The 20503-nt window shown below is 40.3% G+C and overlaps 1 protein-coding gene across 12 annotated transcripts in view; it reads right to left on the bottom strand.

Moving 5' to 3' along the window:
• Nucleotides 1–5814: 5814 nt before the first annotated feature.
• dnm1b (dynamin 1b) overlaps nucleotides 5815–20503 on the bottom strand; it is a 59187-nt gene continuing 44498 nt past the window's right edge. For 3 of the 12 annotated variants that reach the window (XM_067438008.1, XM_067438010.1, XM_067438017.1), the window contains 7 exons: nucleotides 18674–18783; nucleotides 18097–18208; nucleotides 17912–17923; nucleotides 16153–16326; nucleotides 14651–14892; nucleotides 11872–12069; nucleotides 5815–6967 (listed from right to left, as the gene is read on the bottom strand). In XM_067438008.1, the coding sequence (XP_067294109.1) occupies nucleotides 6907–6967; nucleotides 11872–12069; nucleotides 14651–14892; nucleotides 16153–16326; nucleotides 17912–17923; nucleotides 18097–18208; nucleotides 18674–18783 (909 nt within the window). In that variant the 3' untranslated portion in view covers nucleotides 5815–6906. Of the gene's footprint in view, nucleotides 6968–9431; nucleotides 10286–11122; nucleotides 11638–11871; nucleotides 12070–14650; nucleotides 14893–16152; nucleotides 16327–17911; nucleotides 17924–18096; nucleotides 18209–18673; nucleotides 18784–20503 lie in introns of those variants that run through there. The other 9 variants (XM_067438009.1, XM_067438012.1, XM_067438011.1 and 6 more) reach the window with 7 other exon arrangements.

The raw sequence follows: 20503 nt of genomic DNA, 5'->3' as shown, positions 1-20503 counted from the left end.
ACTCAGCATCTTAAACTGAAGAAAGTTGCAATTACAACTATATTCCTGCAAGCAGTAAGTAGCGATTGTATCCGCTTATTGACTGTTTAAACAATTTCTGATTAGATTGAAAGTTTCTTAGAGATACCATATTGTCTAGATAACGCAAGATGCTAAGTAACAATAGGAAAATCCAAATACCATACAAAACTAAATAGTGTGTCTAAGACAAAGGTTAATATTATTTTGTATTAAAAAAAACAACCGTAGATATGTTGTTTACAGATCGTTCACTCGATCCTTCTAGCAAATGTTACCTTTTTCACCATATAACTGGACTATTGTAATGCTCTTCTAGCTGGCCTTCCAGCATGCACTATCAAACCCTTGCAGCTTTTCCAGAATACAGCGGCGAGAGTGTACTTTAATGAGCCGAAGAGAGCGCATGTCACGCCTCTCTTCATCAGACTGCACTGGTTGCCAATGGCTGCTCGCATCAAATTCAAGGCACTAGTGCTCGCCTGCAAAGCAACCACTCGCTCTGCACCAATATCCCAAAGAGATTCCATCCCAAAGAGGCATGAAATCACTTTCATGGACATTTTCCTGGACCGTTCCCACCTGGTGGAATGAACTGCTGAACTCAATTTGTGCTGCTGAGTCTGTATTTTTAAAAAACATCTTAAGACACATATTTTCCAATTGCACCTGACCAATAAAGAATATCACTTAACTATCCATTAAAATTTTCTTTGTTTGTCCAAAAAAAAAAAAAAATTGTTTGTATACTGTGCTTAATTAACTGAGACTTCTTACAGCTCTTACAGGTTGTTGGCCTTGTATGTTTTGTTGCTTCTATTGCTCTCCCCTTTTTTGTAAGTCGCTTTGGATAAAAGCGTCTGCTAAATGATTAAATGTAAATGTAAATATAAGTTAAAACGACCCTTGTTCTGCGTTTCTAACCCGATGGGGAAGGAGACACTAACAGACACACCACGTTCTGCGTTTCTAACCCAACGGGGAAGGAGACACTAACAGACACACCACGTCCTGAGCTTCTGACCTGACGAGGAAAGAGACTACAAGACAGTGGAGGTTAAGCTTTTGCGAGCAAAACCTTTATATTGCTTTCGGCAAACTATAGCTGGAAAAGGGCTCTCTCCTTGAGAGATCTTATCTGACCTTTACAACTCCTTCAGCAGCACATCCAGTCCACCAAGGACCTCTGCATCGGCAGACATTGCCGGTCCCACACGGCTCCTCAGTGACTCAGCCAGCCTGCAAAGGACCCTGTGAAGATTCGACTGACCCAGCTGCCTGGTCCACGTTTAAGGACCCTCTTGGCACAACCAGAGTTCTGCATCCTTCAGCCCAGCGTGGCAACGGCTACTCGCAACTCTGCGCCCTTCCCACTGCACGCTACCCGCATAACCAGTGGAAGACGTATCTACTGCCAGGACTGATCACCCGACTGTGTGGAACGTAAATATAAACTTACCAAACCTCTTTCGAGAGACCTTGGCATTAGTTTATACATGCAGCATATGTTTTCTAACCTGTTTAGATAACTATTACTTGAGGTCAGGTTGTTACAAATAATAGGGGATTATTTGTTTAATGATAAATAAGCATTTATTTATCACCATGTGCCAGAACCATTAGATGGTTCCCATAAGAAGCATTCCCATACAATTCTCTTCTATTGCTACATTCTGTTCAACAGCATTGCATTTATCCATTCTGTGTTCACATCATTTATTGGTTTTATTGTTTCGTTCATTACTTTTTGGTTATTAGTTTACTATCCTTTAGAAGTATATCCATTACTAGCATTATTAATCGTTTAAGTATTTACTCTTGCATATCTATTGTTAATAAATTTCATTCATTTTATTACACTGTGTCTTCATTGTGTTGATGATCAAAGACTCTACTGGTTGTCCAGACTCACAAATCCTTCAGATAAATCAGCTGACCAACTCCCTCTAATTTACATTAATTCTGAATTACTGAACAGCTCTTTTGCTAGTGTTCTTATATTGTTAAGATATTATTCATAGCTGGTGCCCCGTATCAAAGGGGGAGGGGTCACCTGATACACTCATAACCACACCTTAAGTGACACGTGATCTGAAAATCACTACGTCATCGGTAAACTGAGTAAAAATCACTACACAGGGAGAGGTCTTGTACGATTTTCGGTGTGCGCACGGCATTGCTGCCTTCCCAAAACCCCTTGGGGCATACGATGTAGCGCGCGTATGCTGGAAACCGAAGTGGCCCGAAGCATCATTGATGGCGGGATTACCATATCGATTTCCAGAGGACTCAGCAGAGAAAATGGCCTCAGCCGCTTCTCCCCGGAGGGCACAGCCAAAGCCTTCTTAGCCTGAAGGACGGCCCTCAGGTCGCCCTTCTGCTGAGCCGGCTTTGGGCGAGAACGCCGCCTCTGTTGCCAAGCTCCCTGGGGAGGGGCTCTAGAGGGGCTCTGTTGGTACGAGGAGTTCGAATCTTAAAACCGTCCAGCCCCTTTAGACTTGGAGCGGCGAGGGTTAAACTGCTGGAACGCCACAGATTGCCTCTTCGCCTCCTGATACCTGTCGACAACCGTATTGACAGTGTCGCCAAACAGGCCAGAAGGCGAAAGAGGAGCATCAAGGAGGAAAACCTTATCCTTCTCTTTGATACCCGACAGATTTAGCCATAAATGCCTCTCCGTAGACACCATATCTGACATGGAGCGGCCCACAGCACGGGCCATCTCCTTGGTGACCCGGAGAGACAAATCTGTCAATCTGCGGAGCTCAGCCACATCCTCAGGTGTGGGTCCCTCGCCTTCATTCAAGTCTGGTCAAACAGGTGCCGCCATATATGCCCTGCCCACCACCGATGTATCTCTACACAGCTTGATGGGCAGCACTGGGGTTTTTAGGGAGGACGCCACATCAGGAAAAAGGTAACTGGCCAAAGCCTCCTCCACCCGTGGCATCCTCCCATAGCCATTCTCTCCCACCCCCATGATATTTCTGTAATCCAACACTGTTGGATTGGAGAGGCGGGAGGAGTGTGGTCTGTTCCAGCTTACTTTTAAATATTGTTGTTTCCTGCCTTTCTGATGATCATCTGATGTTTAATCTGGCCACCGCACGAGTCACAACCTCGACGAGCTCCTCATAAGCGGGCACGTGAGGTGACAGGTGAGCCTCAATGTCACCCGCCTCAATGCTGAGCACGTCCACATCCTTAGATACAGACAGCTCAAACATCGGACTTTCGCAGGCTTCTGCACATGGAGGAAGGGCATCAGAACTGTCTGATGATGATTGGGAAAATGCCTCAGCAATCCCAATAATATCACCAGCCAGTTTCCGCTGCGATTCCCACGCTCTAAGCCGTCGCGCCGCCTCAGTGAACGCGGGACCTGAACTGCGGGGAACACGAGCCTGGTCGGCCTTGTCAAACACGGCCAGGCGGGAGCGCAACACTCTGATGGAGAGTGCTTTACAGTGCTTACAGTCAGCTCCCTTGAGAGCTGACCGAGCGTGCTGCACTCCCAAACAGTTCACACACATATAGTGTGTGTCCCCACCCGTAAGATAACGAGGCCAGGGGTATACAAACTTACTGAGCTGTTCGCTCGTCATTCTCTCACCGTTTCAAAAGATTTAAAGGACAACTCCGGTGAGAAATGAACCTAGGGGTAATTAACAGATGGTTACAGAGTAGATCGTTCTCTGGGATGCGTTTTCTTGAAAATCGAATGTAAACAGTTTTATCTCTAAAAACCGATTAGCTTATAATGCTTGTCTATGGGGCACAGGGTAGACACAGGGTGGTAAAATTAAATCGCTAGTTAAGACCACTAACAAGGCTCAAAATAGCCTCACACTAACACGGTAGCATAATGAGGGTCCCTACATGCAAACCGAAGCATTGAGAACTTTGTAAGAGTACAAACAGTTTAATAAGAAGATACGTTGTAAACATAGTGCCTTACGCGTTCACGTACAGGCACCATCTCGAAAAACAGTCTCGATGAATCGATCTACGAGCGCTGTTCTAAGTGAGCTGGTCAATAGGAATTAAGTTTGTGAAATGTAATAACATGGACATTTTTGTATTTATTTATTTATTTTCTCTGTTGTGTTCAGTGTTTTCTTCCGGAAACAACGGACCATATGAGATTCCAAGTCACAGTTCATCACTTAGCAGAGCTCTCGTCGCTCGATGAGTCGAGACTGTTTTCCAAGATGGCGCCTGTCCGTGAACGCGTAATGCAGTATGTCTATAAACTGTCTTCTTATTAAACTGTTTGTACTCTTACAAAGTTCGCAATGCTTCGGTTTGCATGTTGGGACCCTCATTATGCTACTGTGTTAGTGTGAGGCTATTTTTAGCCTTGTTAGTGGTATTAACTAGTGATTTAATTTCACTACTCTGTGCCCCATAGACTAGTGTTATAAGCTAATCTGTTTTTAAAGATAAAACTCTTTACATTCGAGTTCCATGAAAACGCATCCCAGAGAACGATCTACTCGGTAACCATCTGTTAATTACCCCTAGGTTCATTTCTCACCGGAGTTGTCCTTTAAGTCAAAACACAGTGTTTCTCTCACACACAACACAGAGCATTTGCTGAAGAGCGAAAAAGCTAGCGCGGTTGTGGTGCGACCAAGGGGGTAATCTAGCGCTCGGAAAGCGTTCCACCCCTAGGGGCTGCCATTGCTAACCAAGCCATCACCTGCTGTTAGCATCCCATTGACTCCCATTCATTTTTGTGTCACTTTGACAGTGAATAACTTTACATCTGAGGCGTTTAAAGACTCCATTTGTCCATTGTTTATTTCTAAAGAAACACGACAATGCATAAAAGGCTCCGTTACCTTGTATCTTACACTATCGCCCCGTAGAAGCTGTTTTTGTAAAAATAGGCTAACTATTGCGTCATAACCAACGCGACTCTGTCGCACAGTTGAGAAATTACCGTATAGACCTGAGGAGACGCTCGCAGGCAGTCGTCTACTGTCTATGAGACAGTCGGGGGACGTGTAGACATAAAGTCTGATAAAGTCAAGGGGGAAGAATGGGGAGAAGCCCATAGTGAGCCAAAAGCAACGGGAGAAAATATTTAAACAACGTTATTCAGCTTTCACTTTCCACAACTACTAGAAGACCTACAGCTGTCAGACAGGAGGCTCACGTCACATCTACGTCGTCAAGCTCAGTCTGAGCCTGCGCAGTTCGCTCAGCCATCAGGAAGTGAGTGCTCCTATACTGACATCACTTAACGCCGTAGAAGGCAATGGGATCCCTCCGTCCATTTCTTTTACTGTCTATGGGTGCGACATCCCTTTATACTTCCGGGTATGCCGTCACTTACTACATCATGACGTAGCACCAATCAGGATCGGTCTTAGTTTCATTCATGCTTCAGACACGTCACACTGTGGGCGTTGCCCAAAGAGTCGTTTTACGATGCAGTGGGAGTTCCCTTGGAAAGGGATTCGTCTCGGTATGTATGTAACCTTCATTCCCTGAAGGAGGGAAGGGAGACATACGTCGGACGGAACCGACTGAAAGGAAACTGTTATTTTAATATATATTTAACAATACTGTTTTTACTGTATGTTTGATTAAATAAATGCATACTTGATGCGCATAAATATTAAGCATAATAAATATATTAATTCTAACTTAAATAATATATAAACCACAAAGCAGGAATTGCAGTCAATTTTTTTACTCCACTGAATATTTTTCCATTTCTGTATAAGCACAAAAGTCTTGACTGTATAATAATAAAATAACGAAAATAAAATATGCATGAATGCACAGTTATCTTCCACACAAAGACACTTTATTGTCATCACAAATCATTGGCCAGTCTATGACATCAGACCACAATAAGATACACATGGCAACAATAAGATTCATACACACACACCCGGTTTATGTAGAGTAAAGATTTTTTTTATAGATATATATACATACAAACCATAAACTTATATTTTTACAATCAGTTCATTTTCAATGCAATAACTTAATTGTCAATACTTAGTAAATGTACATGTTGACACAAGGCAACAGAAGCACAACTCCCAGAGATACACAACAAATATACATTAACATAGTAATAGATTCTGTTCACCATATCGTCAGAATTGCTGATATATTCATTTAAACTCATGTTGGGGTTTTAAGTCCCTTTGACCTGACATTTTTCACTGCTGCTTCAACAAATAAATGAATTACATGAACATAATTCTAAAGGCTTTTTTTCCTCCCTACCAGACACTTCACTTCAATATATATGTGTATATACATTTAAGTCAGACAAATCTTATTTGTCTATTATAGGGAAAATACAAAGAGACATTACAGTCGAAACAAACACTAGGATTAATAAATATTGTTCAAACTTTTAGGGAGAAAACATTCACACACAAAGTACCACATAACAAGTGCAAAAATCGCGACTTCCTTGTGTATCCACTATCCTGCATACTGGCGTGCAGACAGGAATTTTCTGTATGCTTATGTATGGCTGATACGCGCTTAGCTCGTGTGACACTTCTATAATCAGTCGACATTTTCTAGTGTGTAAACACAAACACCACACAGCATTTTCAGTATAATTAACATTGCAGTGACTTTGAGTGTTGACACAAGTCCACACTGGGTGTATTGCAGTGACCCATTACAATGTGATTGATGTATATAATACAGACAGAAAGAGTGACTAACCCCATAGCTCTCCTGCATTCTTCATTTATCTTCCTGCCTTTACTTTCAACCATTCCATCTGTTCTTGCTGTGATGCTAGGCATACAGCAATCCCAGGATGCACTTGGTCAGAAGAAAAGCACAGAGAAAGAGAGGCAGTGGACAGGAGGAGAGAAGGAGGATAGGGAGGAAGGACATTTGGCTCTAAGAGTCAAACGAAGGATGTGGACTCTCGTTGTGAGAAGGGCTTCCTTTGCTTGGATGGCTAAAAGACATAAAAAAGGGACAGCAAATAAAACAAAAAAGGGGAAAATCCTTTTTTGGAAATTACAGAATATAGTAAGAACAAGAATGGCTTTGTCAATGTCAGGTATGGTATGATGGCTTGATTTTGTTTATTTCAGTTTATATTAGCAGTAGGGCTATTTGATGGTTGTGGTGGCTATGAATGATATGAAGAAGACATGTTTACCTTTCCTCTTTTCTGATGTTTTGCAAATACAGAAATGTTATGATTGCAATTACAATTCCTCTTAATAATTCTGATTCCTTAAAAGGTGCACTATAGCTCACCTGCACTGCAGCAGAACCCGATTTTACCAAGTGCAACATGTTCCTGGATCAACATCTTAGACTAACAAATGTACAAATTAAGTCAAGGTTAGACTTACAAACCTGGGTTAAGTGTTTACATCAGTATTATTCACCTCATGTCTCTTTATTTTTATGGCTAGGGGTAAGGGTAGGGATATACAGGTCCTTCTAAAAAAATAAGCATATTGTGATAAAGTTCATTATTTTCCATAACGTAATGATACAATTTTTACTTTCATATATTTTAGATTCATTGCACACCAACTGAAATATTTCAGGTCTTTTATTGTTTTAATACTGATGATTTTGGCATACAGCTCATGAATACAGCTATTAACCTAATCATTTGAATCAACTAATTAACTCTAAACACCTGCAAAAGATTCCTGAGGCTTTTAAAAACTTAAAAACAAGAGAAGAGGTGACCGGACCCTGAGGAAAATTGTGGAGAAGGACCGATCCCAGACCTTGGGGGACCTGCGGAAGCAGTGGACTGAGTCTGGAGTAGAAACATCCAGAGCCACCATACACAGGCGTGTGCAGGAAAGGGGCTACAGGTGCCGCATTCCACAGGTTAAGCCACTTTTGGGCTACAGAGAAGCAGAACTGGACTGTTGCTCAGTGGTCCAAAGTACTTTTTTCGGATGAAAGCAAATTTTGCATGCTTTTCGGAAATCAAGGTACCAGAGTCTGGAGGAAGACTGGGGAGAAGGAAATGCCAAAATGCCTGAAGTCCAGTGTCAAGTACCCACAGTCAGTGATGATCTGGGGTGCCATGTCAGCTGCTGGTGTTGGTCCACTGTGTTTTATCAGGGGCAGGGTCAGTGCAGCTATTAGGAGATTTTGGAGCACTTCATGCTTCCATCTGCTGAAAAGCTTTATGGAGATGAAGATTTCGTTTTTCAGCACGACCTGGCTGACCTGGTTTACTGACCATGGTATTACTGTGCTCAATTGGCGCCTGCCAACTCTCCTGACCTGAACCCCATAGAGAATCTGTGCGATATTGTGAAGAGAAAGTTGAGAGACGCAAGACCCAACACTCTGGATGAGCTTAAGGCCGCTATCGAAGCATCCTGGGCCTCCATAACACCTCAGCAGTGCCACAGGCTGATCGCCTCCATGCCACGCCGCATTGAAGCAGTCATTTCTGCAAAAGGATTCCTGACCAAGTATTGAGTGCATAACTGAACATAATTATTTGAAGGTTGACTTATTTTGTATTAAAAACACTTTTCTTTTATTGGTCAGATAAAATATGCTAATTTTTTTTGAGACAGGAATTTTGGGTTTTCATGAGCTGTATGCCAAAATCATCAGTATTAAAACAATAAAAGACCTGAAATATTACAGTAGGTGTGCAATGAATCTAAAATATAGGAAAGTTTAATTTTTATCATTACATTATAGAAAATAATGAACTTTATCACAATATGCACATTTTTTGAGAAGGACCTGTAGTTATGATTAAATTTGCAGAACACATCATTATTGGCTTCACAGGGCAAAGGCTGTAGCCCATAAACGTCCCGAGCACAGCAATTCAAGAAGAAAATAAGACATTATAGGTACATGGCAGAGTATCTGTATAGACACAAACACCACCATACATTTTAGTGGATTATGAGTAGTAATTAAGAGGCATGATTTATTTTATTTTTATTTATTTATTTGTTTATTTATTTTGGGGGGGAGGGGGGGGGGTTGTCCTGCATAGAGCACCTTTAACAATTCTTTTAGTTTGAAGGAGAAAATGCAACTCCATAGCCAAATGATAATTTCAAAATCTCTAAATAATTTTGATGTAACCAAAAATGGCTTAATTCAAACATTTAATAAATCAATTTGGCCCCACTTAATATTAGGTGGCCTTAACTACAATGTAATTACATCAAAAAACAATTACAATGTACTTACTGTGTTCAAATTGTATTGCAAAACACCTTTGCTGATATTGACGTGAGCTACAGGTAGAGTTAGGGACAGGTGTGGTTTGTGGGTAAGTTTAAGGGTAGGGTTATGGGTAAGGGAACTGAGGTGTAACTACAGAAATTAATTACAGATGCAGGTATTTTTAAAAATGTAAGTACAATGTAAAACCATGTATGTACACAATGCACTTATTGCATTCAAATTATTAATTAAAATGTTAGTACATAGTAGTTAAGGCCACCTAATATAAAGTGGGTCCATTAATTTATTTCTAAAAAAAAATCGTATACATTACAGTCATAGTATGATGTGTATGTCTGGTTCAATAAAAGAAGCCGGCTTATAAGGGCTGGCTTTATAAGGCTTTAAAACTCCAGGGGACTAAGATAAAACGTGTTCATTGTTAAGAAAGAAAATATGGCAGCATAGAATTTTATGAAAGTGTAAATGAAGCAGTAGGACAAGTAATGTGTTTTTTTATATATGAAAACATACAGGTCACTCTTTTGATGGGTTGAGAATCTGTCAGATGTTGGCTAAAGCTTATATATGTTGCTAATAAAGGCAAAAACGTGTCAGTGTCATCTATCATTCATGTTCATAAATGTTGAAGTGAACAGTGTAATAGGCTGGTTTACATTGACAGTCCCTGTGCATTTTATAACTAGTGTTCTTCTTTCCTAAATACAGGATATATGCTGGTAACGGAATACAGTGGCAGCATATATGTGCTCATGTGAATGTGATTGGCACTATGGGCACTATTAGATCAATATCATTGATGTTCATTCCTGACATTAAATTTGTGGAAGAGAAAATACTTCAAGTAAACGTGATATGCATGTGGACTGTGCTTGTTTTGATGGTGTGTGCTTGTGTCATTGTGTGTAAGTGTGTGTGAGTGAGTGTGAGTGTGTGCGTGCGTGCGTGTGGGTGCATGCATGCATGTGTAAGTGGCAGAGGGGCTAGCGGTTATCCTCTGTCTGCTGATCGCCAGTGTTAATGATCAGTGAGCGAGTCTCTGTTGGATCTGTTGGGGAAGGCTGGTGCTTTCCGACTTCAAAGATGACAAAAACAGATTGATGGATGCAGACACACAAACAGAGGGACAGACAGACAACAGGGGAAAAGACACATTTAGGAACAAAACAAAAGACAAAGACAAAGGTATTAACAATGAACACTGAAAATGGCATACATAGACTGCATGTTAAACGAGGTGGATTCATCTGAGAATTCATGAACTGCAAATTCTGTTAAATGGTATGTGGTAATATTAATGTTAATATACATTGTAAATTATTATTTTATTAATTATAAAATACATATCATTATTTTATTTTAATTAAACATATAGAAATGACAAATCAGATTAAAAAAAATTCTGATTCAGTAAAAAAAAAAAAAGATTTTTCAATGATTAATCCAGATCACAATTAAGAAATAGCCAGCTAGATGATTTGCAGAGCCATAACTGAACAGTTGTCAGGTTAACTTTTACAAATACATGTCATGGCTCAAAACAACAAAACTATTTAAAAGAAAATTTACATGAAATAAAATGATTAATAATGAAAAAAATAATAATTACAATTGGTAACTTTGTCAACCTTAAATATAACTATGGCTAGAAACTTCATACATAGCATGCATATAAGAGTTGTTCAACCACACAGCATCACATCCTTATGGAATTAAATGTCAGTTCTAAGCTTATTAATAAAAGACAATTAATTAAAATATTATTAATTAAAATATAAAAGACAGTGTGGTGTGCTCTGATTGACACATCTAGAGAAGGACTGGTGTCAGAGAACAGCAGATGTTAACACATTTGAAGATGGAACATGCAAGGACATGTTGATGCAACATAAGGGCAATATGTCGGACATACCATTTGCGTAACTCCTCATTGGTCACTGATAGAAATTCTGAAAGAATAACCGGAATCATTGCGGAAGGGATTTAGTGGGACTGAGTTTTAGGAGAACATGGGCTGACAAAAAAAAGAGTCAATGGGAGGAATCAAAACTGTATCATCTTTGTGGTTTGTCCTGTTAATTTGGTCGCTTTGCTTTATCTTTTCCTCTTAAACATGTATATCATGAGAGAATGATCTCACAAAGCTGGTGCACTGATGTTTCTATATATACAAACAATAAATGAACTGAATGAGTTAAAACAACATTGGAATGAATTTGTAGATGGATGCATGTCAAGGAGATGGGGGGAAAAATGTGTAGTTTAAAAAATGTGAGTGGTTTGTTAGTGCAGGTCTCTAAGTTGGAGCGTGTGAGCTGAGAAAAGGTAATGGATTGTGACAGGAGAGAGAAGTAGAAATAGCAGAAAGAGTATTACTGATCTGTATTTCTTGTGTTAAAGACCAGGGATCAGGTCAGGGCAGAAGGGCTGTAAAGGGTGTAAAATGGAAGGTAGTTTGTAGATCATTGCTCTCAACACCATTAGCACTTATATTACTCCCCACAGTAGTGGTAATGTACATTCTATGTCCGCCATGCTGTATTTAATTATATTAAACATTTCAAATGCATTTGCATCTGATTAATTACAGTGTAACATCATAACTTTTATTTATAGTTCAGAATGGTAATTATGTTTTGCACAATTACGAATTTGACTCACCTGGGGACACCTGGTGGGGCACGGTTAGGACGAGAGGGGACCTGGGGTGGGGGGCCACCGAAGGGGTCAGGAGAGGCTCCAGGTCTGGATGGCACAGGAGGTGCTCCAGCACCTGGGGGCCCTGGGGCTGTGCGTCCACCTGGACGAGGGGGCCCAGGTGGGGCTCGCCGCTGGGGAGTGGGACTGGACATTGGAGATCTGTTGAAAAAAATAAAAAGATTATGTTGGCTTGAGAAAGACAACATACTGAAAATTTGTTTAAACTTAAAATGTATTATTCTTCTGAGATAATTTCTGACTAAATATTCAACTATATTACAGATCTGCCTGCACTGATCTATCTATCTATCTATCTATCTATCTATCTATCTATCTATCTATCTATCTATCTATCTATCTATCTATCTATCTATCTATCTATCTATCTATCTATCTATCTATCTATCTATCTATCTATCTATCTATCTATCTATCTATCTATCTGTCTGTCTGTCTGTCTGTCTGTCTGTCTGTCTGTCTGTCTGTCTGTCCAACATGTCAGTTATGCTAAACAATACTAGCAATGGCTAAAAAAGATCAATTGCTGGTTACCCCTCATTGTTAGAGTGTCCATGCTTTTTTGAAGTGTTTCCTTACAGTTTTTCTCAGTCGCTTTGGTGCATTTCTAACATCACTATTTACATCTGCACAACAGTTAATGCAATTCTTAAAACAATTAGTACAAACTGATAACCTGCAAAAGCGTGTCACTTGCTCAAAAAAGATAGCTCATTCCTCAAAAGCAAGTATATGTCAATGAAATTGTCAGTTAGCCTAGAAATCTAGACGCACCCTAGCGGCAGCAAATCTAATCTGCTGCGAGTATCGTCTAGCAACTCTCAATACACGTCTGAGCTGAAAAAAACAGGCCAATCACATCATGTATAGAGTCGGTGGGCGGGGCTTAACATAATGACAGCAGAGTTGCGCTTGCATGCTACTAGTAAACACAGAAGCTGGTGAACGGCAGTCTTTCGAATCAGCTTTGACTCCGACTCTGGAAGACTTGGAGTTAAGCTTTTCTCTGAGAAAAGAACAAAGAACGGCATTGAAGTAATTCTTAAAAAGGGAAGATGTGTTCAGAGTTTTGCCGACCGGATACGGCGAAAGTTAAATCTATAAACTAGCTCCGCTTCACGTTGCTCTGGTTGTTTAAAGCACTATCCTATCGCGTGCAGAGGGAGTTTGAAGGACAACCGTTTATCCTGCCCCATCTGATTGAGCCCTGTCAATGGTGAGTTTCCAGACCAAACATCTTGTTTCACATTTTTACCACATAATTTGTTCACTGCATTCTACAAATGAAACAATATACCCTTATTTACAACAAACACAAACTCCCTTTGGGTAGAGCTGTTCACACCTGTAAACAATATCCCAGTACATATTGGAATTGAACATACAAGATACATAGAACTAATGCTTCACACATCTCTTCTCATCAGTGAAAGTTGAGATTCAACTGAGAATTTTTCAATTTATGAGACATTTTCAGGAAAAAGAAAGATTAAAAAAAAAGTGTAAAATTAGCTTGCCATATTTTGACAACTAGTTTAACATTTTTGTATATAATGACTCAAGCAATGGAATGAGGACTATTAGTTTTATATGGAATGACTATTCAGCATTCACAAGTCAGTCATTCCATTTTGACTATCATGACATAAGCAATCGGTAATGTTATAAAACAGCAGAGAGTGTATGAAAGCAACTGATGCATGTCCAAAAGCATTTGAAATTTGTTGGAATGAATGAGAAACTGCTACTATGATGTGCACCAATGACTAAATGTTGTGGAGGTTGAACTAAGTGTTGTGAAAATATAAATAATGATGTGAGAAATGCATTAAAGCTACTGAGAAAAACTGTAAAGCTACATTATATAACTTTTCCGTCCACTAGAGGGAGCCGTAAACGAAGGCATAGAATGATGACATGTGGTCTTCACATAACAGCCGATGGAAAAGAATCGGGAAGAACAGAAATCATGTTCATGGATGCAATTATTAACGTTACTGTAGTATGAAGCAGAGCAGGACCGAGTGTTAAGGGAGCTGAGCAAGGCCGCTGGAGCAATTGTTGCCGAACACATGGCTAGCGAGCAGCAGGACTTTTATTATGACGGGACACAGACGACACAGACGACGCCATTTCTGCTTTTAATGAGTATGAGGTAACGCAGCTCTGATTATCATATCAGATACATTTTTGTGTGTTTAAAATTATGTTATGGCGTTACTCTGTGTGTTTCAATGCTTCAACACATGTTACACACTGCTAAGAGTAAAGCATTTCTGCCAAATAAAACAAGAAAATCAAGGGTAATGCATGCAATTATATGACGCAGTTGACAGCCGACTCTCTCAGACATCCCAGTTCCTTGGTTAAAATAGCAATTTTCTCACAATTGACAAATAGTAGGAAACATTTGGGATATTGTGAGAACTCAACTGGAAATATATATATAACACTGGCCTAGTGGTTTTTGGATATTTTACTGAAAGTAAAATAGTGCACCTTAAATTGGAGTGTTTGGTGTACGTGCCTAATTTGGAAAACTTTTAAGGCAATGTGAGTTCCTGGCTTTTCTAACAAAATGTTAAAACATGCTAGCTTCTTCTACAAACATGCTAAAACATCTGACAGATTACCTGGCCATAAAATCTCCAGACGTCAAGCTTTTAAAACTTTCTGATTGATCTAAAACAATGTTGATTTATTCACAATTATGGCACAGTACCTGCGTCCTGAAGGTCCTCCTTGTACCTGCAGCCAAGAATCATCCACCGGTGGGGGCATGGCAGTGGAGACTGTGGTGGTGCTGATGTCACCAATGATGCTGAGAGCCTCTCTCAGAGCATGGTACATGCGCAGCATCTCCTCCCTGTGCTGAGCCTGTTCTGCTGACTCCTCCATTAAAGTGTTCTGATCTCCACATGAGTACAAGTTAGCAAGCAACTCAGCATGGATAAAGTCCTTAGTCTATGGGAAGAAAAGGCAAAGGTAAAAAGCTTTTTTTCAGTTTTTGTCAGTAACTACAGGGCTAAGAAACATCAAAATAAGAATCCAGTAAAATCCTACTGGAAAAAACTTGATTCTTGAATGGACCGTTTGATTCTTACATGACACTTATTTGATCTCACCAGGATCCTTTAGGTTTGAATGATAAAAATCGCACAGGAATTATATTATGTACACTGTATTGCCAAAAGTTTTGGGATGCCTGCAATTGATTGCACATAAACTTTAATGACAACCCATTCTTAATTTATAGGGTTTAATATTTCAGCTATAACAGCTTAAAGGGATACTTCTCCTCCCTCTCTCATTTCTGTCAATATGGGGAGGGGGAGATGTGAGGGAGGATTTTTCAGACGGGACTTTTTACTGCGTCGAGTCTAAGTACTCTCAGAAGTGCTATTCCACCATTCATTATAGTTCTCCTTTTTAATCCGCTGAGAAAAGCGGCACATTTTATTTTATGTCATCATACTTGATCGTTCAGCTACTCGTGTAACTGTTTGGTCGTTTTTAACTTGATCTCTGTTTGGTACCTAATGAATGAACTGGGCTTAGTGGGCTAAGCTAAATGCTATCAGAATGTCACCGCGCGTCAGAGAGATTAAATCTCCACTCTAATTCTCACAGTCTCCACTCTAATTCATCCCTAAGGTGTATTTTTGGGGTTGAGGTGGACTCTGTGCAGACCAGTCAAGTTCCTCCACACCAAACTCACTCATCCATGTCTTTATGGACCAGTCATGTTGGAACAGGAAGGGGCCAACTGTTGCATGAAAATTGTCCAAAATGTCTTGGTATGCTGAAGCTTTAAAGTGAAAAAGTTCACCCAAAAATGAAAATTATATTTATAGAGTTATGTTAAAAATATCCTGGCTTTTCAAAGCATTATAATGGCAGTGAGTCCACAAAAATGCATCTATCCATCATATAACTGCTCCACACGGCTCCGGGGGGTTAATAAAGGCCTTCTGAAGTGAAGTACATTTTGTTTTGCTCTATCTCTTCATAGCTGAGTTGCTGTTTTTCCCAATTGCTTCCACTTTGTTATAATACCAGTAACAGTTGACCGTAGAATATTGAGTAGTGAGTACATTTTTGTAGAAGCAGCCTGCATGCCATTACAGCTGTGGCCATGGAACACCTGAATTCAATGATTTGGAGGGGTGTCCTAATACTTTTGACAATATATTGTATATCAAAGTGTCATTCAAAACAGCTTACATTGTTGATCATGAGATGCATGATGGTCTTAGGCATGAGGTCCCGCACAGTCTTATTGACAATGGCCATGTAGGAATCCACAAGGTTCCTGATAGTCTCCACCTGCCTCTCAAGCTGAGGATCCATTGAGTGCATGAAGCGATCCGAGCCATTTTCCTCACCGGCATCACTCTGCTGAGGGCCATCAAGACATTGATATTTACATATTACTGGCACAATTAAATTAGGGACACAATTGAGGAATAAAGAGTGGAATAGTAAAGCAAATAAATTCAGGCCTATCATTAAAGCTACACTGTGTGATATTTCCCCCATCTGGCGGTAAAAAGGTATATGACCCTCCAGTGAATATTAGTTTCTGTTCCTCTAAATTATGATTTTGTTTTAACTCCTACGGTGGCCGATTTAGTCCAAGATTAACATGGCAATCCCTCTCTTCACATTCGACACGGTGCTATCGAGTGTTAAAACGCTATAGGCGAAGCTGACTGAACTACTGAACTTTCAAGATGGAGGGGCAACATGGGGAATGGCATTCAAACCATAGACTGTAAAAAAATATGGACGTAGTGATTCCGATAAGCCGTTTTGAAGCTTAAAGTAGGGGCAAGCTGGGTGTTGCCATCTTGTGAGCGAGTCATTGCGTGTCACTCCTGGATAACAAGAGTTATGGGAAGAGTTGACTGTCTTTTTCAGGCAGACAATTCATTTCATATCAGCAGGCCTAACAATCATACAAGAAACAAACTATTGAACCTCGACATTAAACTGAAATTTGCTGAAAGTCCACCGCACAACATGCATGTTCACATTGTTAAATGTCCATTACAACCCCAAAACTTGCCTGCTTGCCTTGCACATCTAATTAATGGGCAAAGTTTTCTAACTATTTTTCTTATCTCCTTTTTTTGCTGTGGATGTTATCGGGCTTGAAGAAGTTTAGCTCTTGCAATCTTTTACACATCTCAAGCTGACATTGCCCGATTCTGATATCACTCCATAATCTTCTAAATGCCTATTCTCGAGTGGTAGGCTACAATGGCTGGCTGTTTTAAAATACAACTAATATCGAGAAGGAAAAAAAAAACAGAGGCAGTCTCATCTATGAGACATTTAGGCCTCCATTCTGACAGCTGGGCTCATAGCTTGCAGGTTTGCTTAGTGCTGTACCAGACACTGCAACTAGATGTGACATGATGAATCATCAGTCAACTTGCACTGTATTCTACTTTCTTATTGCACACTGCTGAGGAAAAAATGCTGGTAGGCTACCATAGGCCACATAATTTAAGGTAACAATATTTAACAATGTATATATTTTTTTCATTCGATTGGTTCAGCCGCCACCCGCCTAAATTTAATTATTAAAATATTATTTTCGTCAAGTCATCCGCCCGATCTGGCTGTAACCGCAAACCGCACATCTCTAATCCATAGCTGTTCAAGTTCTCAGTCACTGTCTCTCATTTTGTGACGTTTTGTAGATTCTGATGTACACATTCAAGTGTTGGATGAGGCATGGCCTTGAAAAGTGCTCTGAAGGGATGTTGGGATTTCATGCTTTCAAAACTAGCTTGTTTTACCCCCCACGAAGTTGCCTACCCTACCTTTAACCTGTTAGTGGTGGGGTTCACACCATAATTTCAAAGCATTTTTAAATACAACACATATTGACACTCAGAGAGAAATAAGTTTGCATATGATATATGATATAGATTGATATAGAAACACAGAATATAAGAGACAAATGTCAACTTACCTTCTCTTTATCCTGCAGACAAAGCAAAGACAGCACAATATGTTAATAAAATTAGTAAAGCATTAATGTAAATCAATGTGGTTTGTTAGAAAGGGTTTTTGGTTATATACATGTGCCAGCTGTTACATCACAGGAATGTGAGAGTTAATATGACTGATAGTTGATCAGTGGAAGCATTCACGTACAGTGATGCGCTCTGGGTAGACTCCAGCTCGTAAGAAGGATGCCTTCCAGCTGTCCACCTCCTCCTGAGTGTCGCAAGCTAATTCCAGTTGCCTGTAGTCTTTATACACGTTCCTAAGACAACATGCATGAGCAATGAAAGAAGTCAGATTGTGCTTGCAAAATAAAAATGGCCAGACAATATACTGCATAACCTAGTATTAAATTATTACTGCAATAAGAAGAAATAAGCACCAAATCAGCATACTAAAATAACTTGTGACACTAAAGACTGGAGTTATGATGCTGGAAATTCAGCTTTGTCATCACAGGAATGCATTGCCACCACACGATTTAAGATATATTAAAACAGAAAACAATCATTTTAAATTATAATATTGTAAATAATATTATTAAAATTATACAGATGTAATAATATTGAACAATATTACTGTTAAAATAAATGCAGCTTTGTAAGCATAAGTGAGTTATAAAGTCTTAGAGACACCAAACTTTTAAATAGAGGTGCAAATTAATATATTACATTTTTCTATTTCTGAGATCTCTGTAGAGAGTAAAATGTTGTTGCTTTTTTCTAACCTTTGTTCAGTGTTAAAGAGAGCAAACACGTGCTTGCTGGACATGAAGCTTTTCTCTATATCTCTGAGCTTCAGGTTGTCCAGTGGCAGCATGTACTTCTTCTCTTTCTCCTGCAGGGGGCAATAAGCACAATTACAGTTTTTCTCAATCGCTTTGGTACATTTCTCAGATCAGAATTGAAATTCTCAAAACTACCTGTTCAATTCTCACATCATTGTGTCAGTTGCGCACATAAAAAAAAAACAGTTTCTCATTTCTTTGAACAAGTTGCAAATGCTTTGGCACATCCATGCAAATGATTATGTACAATTCTCTGTTGTTTCCTACATTATCAGTGCTTATGTCATGTTGATCAAAATGTATTATAGTGGGTTGAATAGTCTCACCCCCCACAACATTTAGTCACAAGCTCATTGCATAAGTCTTTACATGCAAAATGATTGAACAAGTTATCATAATATGTCAATCATGTTTCTATACCTTCTATATATTTCCATTAGACTTTTTTCTAAATCTGTCCTGAATTGGTTTTTCCTATGTTCACATTTCTTCTTTAGGTTTTTTTTTATTGTGTGTGCTATTCAGTGCTGTTTTTTTCATTTCTGTATCTCAATGACATGTTCTGTCAATAAAAAACATTACAAACAGTAAGAGTGTAAATTTGTATCTTTTCCATTCTCTTGCAATTACACTCACACATACACTAAGATGTAACTTACAATTGACAATACAGTTTTACTTGATTGCTTTGACCTGGTTAAAGAAACTAGGATTCACTAAGTTTTCATCATCAGTATCTAAGCAGAGCAGAAGACATGTCTTGCAAATGTGTTAACCCTTTCTCATTGGATTGACACATTTTCCCTAACCTTTTGCAAACCATTTAACACGCATGTCATTCAAGCAGTCCGATCTTCATTGTTTTAGCTGTGGTAACCAAACAGAAACGTCTCGGGTTACTATTGTAACCCTTGTTCCCTGAGAGGGAACGAGACACTGCGTCGTCGAGTGACGACACTCTGGGAACGCCCCCAGCGTGACGGCTCTGAAGTATGAATGAAATCAGCCACCAATCCGATTGGTGCAACGTCCTGACGTAGTAGGCGACGGCGTAAGCGGAAGCTATAAGAAGGCGCCGCCCCAAACGAAAGACAGCCTTTGCGATGAAGCGAGCGCTCTACGTGTAGGTGTGGCGACGAGACGCAGTGTCTCGTTCCCTCTCAGGGAACAAGGGTTACAATAGTAACCCGAGACGTTCCCTTTATCGAGGGAACTCAACACTGCGTCGTCGAGTGACGACACTCTGGGAACGTCAATACCCACTATGCCACACCGAGACACGCACGTCCTGGTGTGAAGCTGGAAACCAGGCACACTCAGGACGCAAGCACTCCAATGAGCTGACCTGTCCAATAAAATCTCAATGCCCTGACAGGGCAGAGCAGGTGCAGCCTAGCTTCCTCTGCCGTCGCGTGAGGCGGAGGATGAAATGCCTGAAGAAACACCGACCCCATCCCCGTAGATGGGACCCTGGGCACGTAGCCCGGTCTGGGGTGCAAGATAGCTTTCACCCCGCCAAGGGCAAACTCCAAGCAAGTTGGCGTTACCGCCAAGGCCTGAAGGTCCCCCACTCTCCTCAGAGAAGTGATAGCGAGGAGAAAAGCTACCTTGAGGGTCAGATTTCTCGCCTCAGCCGACTCTAATGGTTCGAAGGGGGCCTCAACCAGCCCTTCGAGAGCCACTGCCAGGTCCCTTTTAGCTGGGACTCTGGGATAAGCCCCAGGCCTCAACCTCCTAGCCCCACAGAGGAACCGTACTACCAAGTAGTGT

The sequence above is a fragment of the Pseudorasbora parva genome, chromosome 3, assembly GCF_024679245.1.
Source record: "Pseudorasbora parva isolate DD20220531a chromosome 3, ASM2467924v1, whole genome shotgun sequence".
Lineage (NCBI taxonomy): Eukaryota > Metazoa > Chordata > Actinopteri > Cypriniformes > Gobionidae > Pseudorasbora > Pseudorasbora parva.
This window is presented reverse-complemented; position numbering and strand designations above follow the sequence as displayed.